At 36.1% G+C, this 2,563-nt stretch overlaps 1 protein-coding gene across 1 annotated transcript; it reads left to right on the plus strand.

The window, feature by feature from the left end:
- Window positions 1-473: 473 nt before the first annotated feature.
- Window positions 474-2,360, plus strand: LOC133287608 (WRKY transcription factor 28-like). Its single transcript, XM_061485247.1, has 3 exons — window positions 474-995; window positions 1,086-1,229; window positions 1,567-2,360. Exons 1-3 carry the CDS (start codon window positions 544-546, stop codon window positions 1,997-1,999), a joined length of 1,029 nt encoding a protein of 342 aa, XP_061341231.1. The 5' UTR covers window positions 474-543; the 3' UTR covers window positions 2,000-2,360.
- Window positions 2,361-2,563: the final 203 nt, after the last annotated feature.

Consider the following 2,563-nt stretch of genomic DNA (forward strand, 5'->3'; position numbering starts at 1 on the left):
ACCAATACATATATACACTAGGGGTATACCAAAATGCTATATTTTGTCTTGATTAGAATTCTTATATTATACTTTAATATGGAGTTGAGAGTGATTTAATAAATTGGTAAGGTTATAACAAACCGTATTACTAGGTATTATTTCTTATTTATTTTTTGTTAAAAATTTATTTTCTGGAGTTAACAATAAACATTTGATTTATTTATAGGGCAGGCTTGAGTGACAATCTCCCTATCTCCCTAACTAATATTGATCAGTCTCCTTAATGGAAGTAACATGGACTGAATATGTTTCCATATGAGAAAGCACTTTCTGCTCTTCTCATTGGATGGTATTTTTGTCAACCTCCTTTTAAAAGTGACAATAGCAGCTCTCTATTCAAACCTAAAGACTTTTTTTATTTTTTTATATCTTATATATATACACACACACAAATAACTTCCAAGAGATAAGCTACAAAGTCTCAAGTCTCAACCAAACATACCCTACAAATTCATACTCCTTCTTCATCTTCTTCTCTTATCCTTTTTTTTCTTCTTCTTCATGTCTGATGAACATAAAAAACTTTACTACCAAGACCTTGTCCTAGATCATAATCAGCAAGCCGTTGGAGGATCTACCATGTACTGTGAAAAGCACTTTTCTTCCTTTCCTGGAGGTTCATTATCTGCTTATGATTCACAATCCTTTGATCCATCTTGTATGAGCTTCACTGAATGTTTACAAGGAGGCATGGACTACAATTCACTTGCAACTTCTTTTGGCTTGTCTCCTTCTTCATCAGAGGTATTTTCATCTATTGAAGGAAATCAAAAGCCAGCACTAGAAACTGGAGATGTAGGTGGTGGTGGTGGTGGTGGTAGTGAAACCCTTGCTACCCTTAACTCATCTATATCTTCCTCATCCTCTGAGGCTGGGGCTGAAGAAGATTCAGGAAAGAGTAAGAAAGATAGCCAGGTGAAAGGAGAAGAAGAAGGAGAAAGATCTAAGAAAAGGTAAGTTTCAAACCCATGATTTTTTATTTTTTATTTTTTTGACTTGGCTTAAATGGTGTAACTTACAATCTGTTTTGGATAAATCAACAGGAACAAGGATAAGAAGAAAAGAGAGAAAAAGGATAAGGAGCCAAGGTTTGCTTTCATGACTAAGAGTGAAGTTGATCACTTAGAAGATGGATATAGATGGAGAAAATATGGACAAAAAGCTGTCAAAAATAGCCCTTACCCAAGGTAAAACATGTTTTTTCTTGTTTCTTTGCACCCAAAAGAACATCCAGCACTTAATCAAGCTTAAAACTTTCTATTAGAACTAGATCATACTTATAGCTTCCACTAGCTCTCTTTGCTGCTTCTACTAGACCTAGATGTTAGTTTCATCAAAACTATCTTCATATTCAAATCTGTTTCTCACATGACTTACCACTTATTACACCCTAGTAAAAAATAAAAAAAAAAATGGAAAACCAGGTTCAAATCTCAAGCACAATGGCTTTCTTTAGAAATGAAAACACCCAAAAAATTGATATGAACATAAGACAAGTTTGATGATTTTAGTTGGCGATTGCAGGAGCTACTACAGGTGCACTACACAGAAGTGTACAGTGAAGAAACGCGTGGAGAGGTCATTTCAAGATCCAACCACTGTGATAACAACATATGAAGGTCAACACAATCATCCGGTCCCCACATCTCTTAGAGGGAATGCTGCAGTTGGAATGTTCACACCTATGTTGACAACAACACCGACTCCACTCTCAGCTGGATCAAACTTCCCACAAGATCTGTTTCTTCAGATGCATCCTCACCACAGTTTCATCATCAACAACAACAACAACAACATCCAATCTTCAAACACTAGTGCTAATTCTGGCTCTATTTATTCGCACAACAACATTAACAACTCTCTTCTTCAGCAGTATCATCATCAGCTTCCTCCTGAGTACGGCCTCCTTCAAGACATTGTCCCTTCCATGTTCCTTAACAAGAGCCACCACAATTGAGATGTACACTCTTACTCTATATATATATATAAAGACGAGGGTAAGGGCGGAGGCAATCCTTGCATGGTAGCCTTACCCTTGTATATTGGCAAAGAGACTATTTTCTGGATTCAAATCGGTGACATTTTAGTCACAAAGAAGTAGTTTTACCACTACTCCAAGCTCGCCCTCTATTATATATTATAGATCGATCTTTGGCCAAGTTTATATATGATCACTTTTGTACATATAGTTAATTTGCTGATAGTTACATTTAGTTATTGTGTTTCTGACTCATCACAGCCTCGCCTACTTCAAATGCTTTGTTTCGAAGTGGGTGGGAACTGTTTTAAGGAAAATCATAGGGTAAGGACTCAGCAGGCAGAGGTTATTACAAACTAGATCTCTTGTATGCATATCATGATCAGTTATATGCATTAATGCAGCCCATTTGGGATTTTCATCCTATGGAGAGTGTAACTTTGTTAATTTGATTGAAATATTACTTGATGGTTTGTTATCCCATTTTGTTTTCTTCTTAAATGCTTCTTGGCCTATTCAAGAGCTTGTACATATGTTGAACTA

This window comes from Gastrolobium bilobum, unplaced genomic scaffold (genome assembly GCF_033153095.1).
Source record: "Gastrolobium bilobum isolate Gb01-03AN ecotype WA unplaced genomic scaffold, APGP_CSIRO_Gbil_v1 utg2365, whole genome shotgun sequence".
Lineage (NCBI taxonomy): Eukaryota > Viridiplantae > Streptophyta > Magnoliopsida > Fabales > Fabaceae > Gastrolobium > Gastrolobium bilobum.

What these genes read in the sequence shown, in the direction of transcription:
- LOC133287608 (XM_061485247.1), top strand. Translation starts at nt 544, where the DNA reads ATGTCTGATGAACATAAAAAACTTTACTACCAAGACCTTGTCCTAGAT. An exon ending in GGAGAAAGATCTAAGAAAAG is followed by an intron (nt 996 to 1,085) that starts GTAAGTTTCAAA and finishes ATAAATCAACAG; the next exon opens with GAACAAGGATAAGAAGAAAA. An exon ending in AAAAATAGCCCTTACCCAAG is followed by an intron (nt 1,230 to 1,566) that starts GTAAAACATGTT and finishes TGGCGATTGCAG; the next exon opens with GAGCTACTACAGGTGCACTA.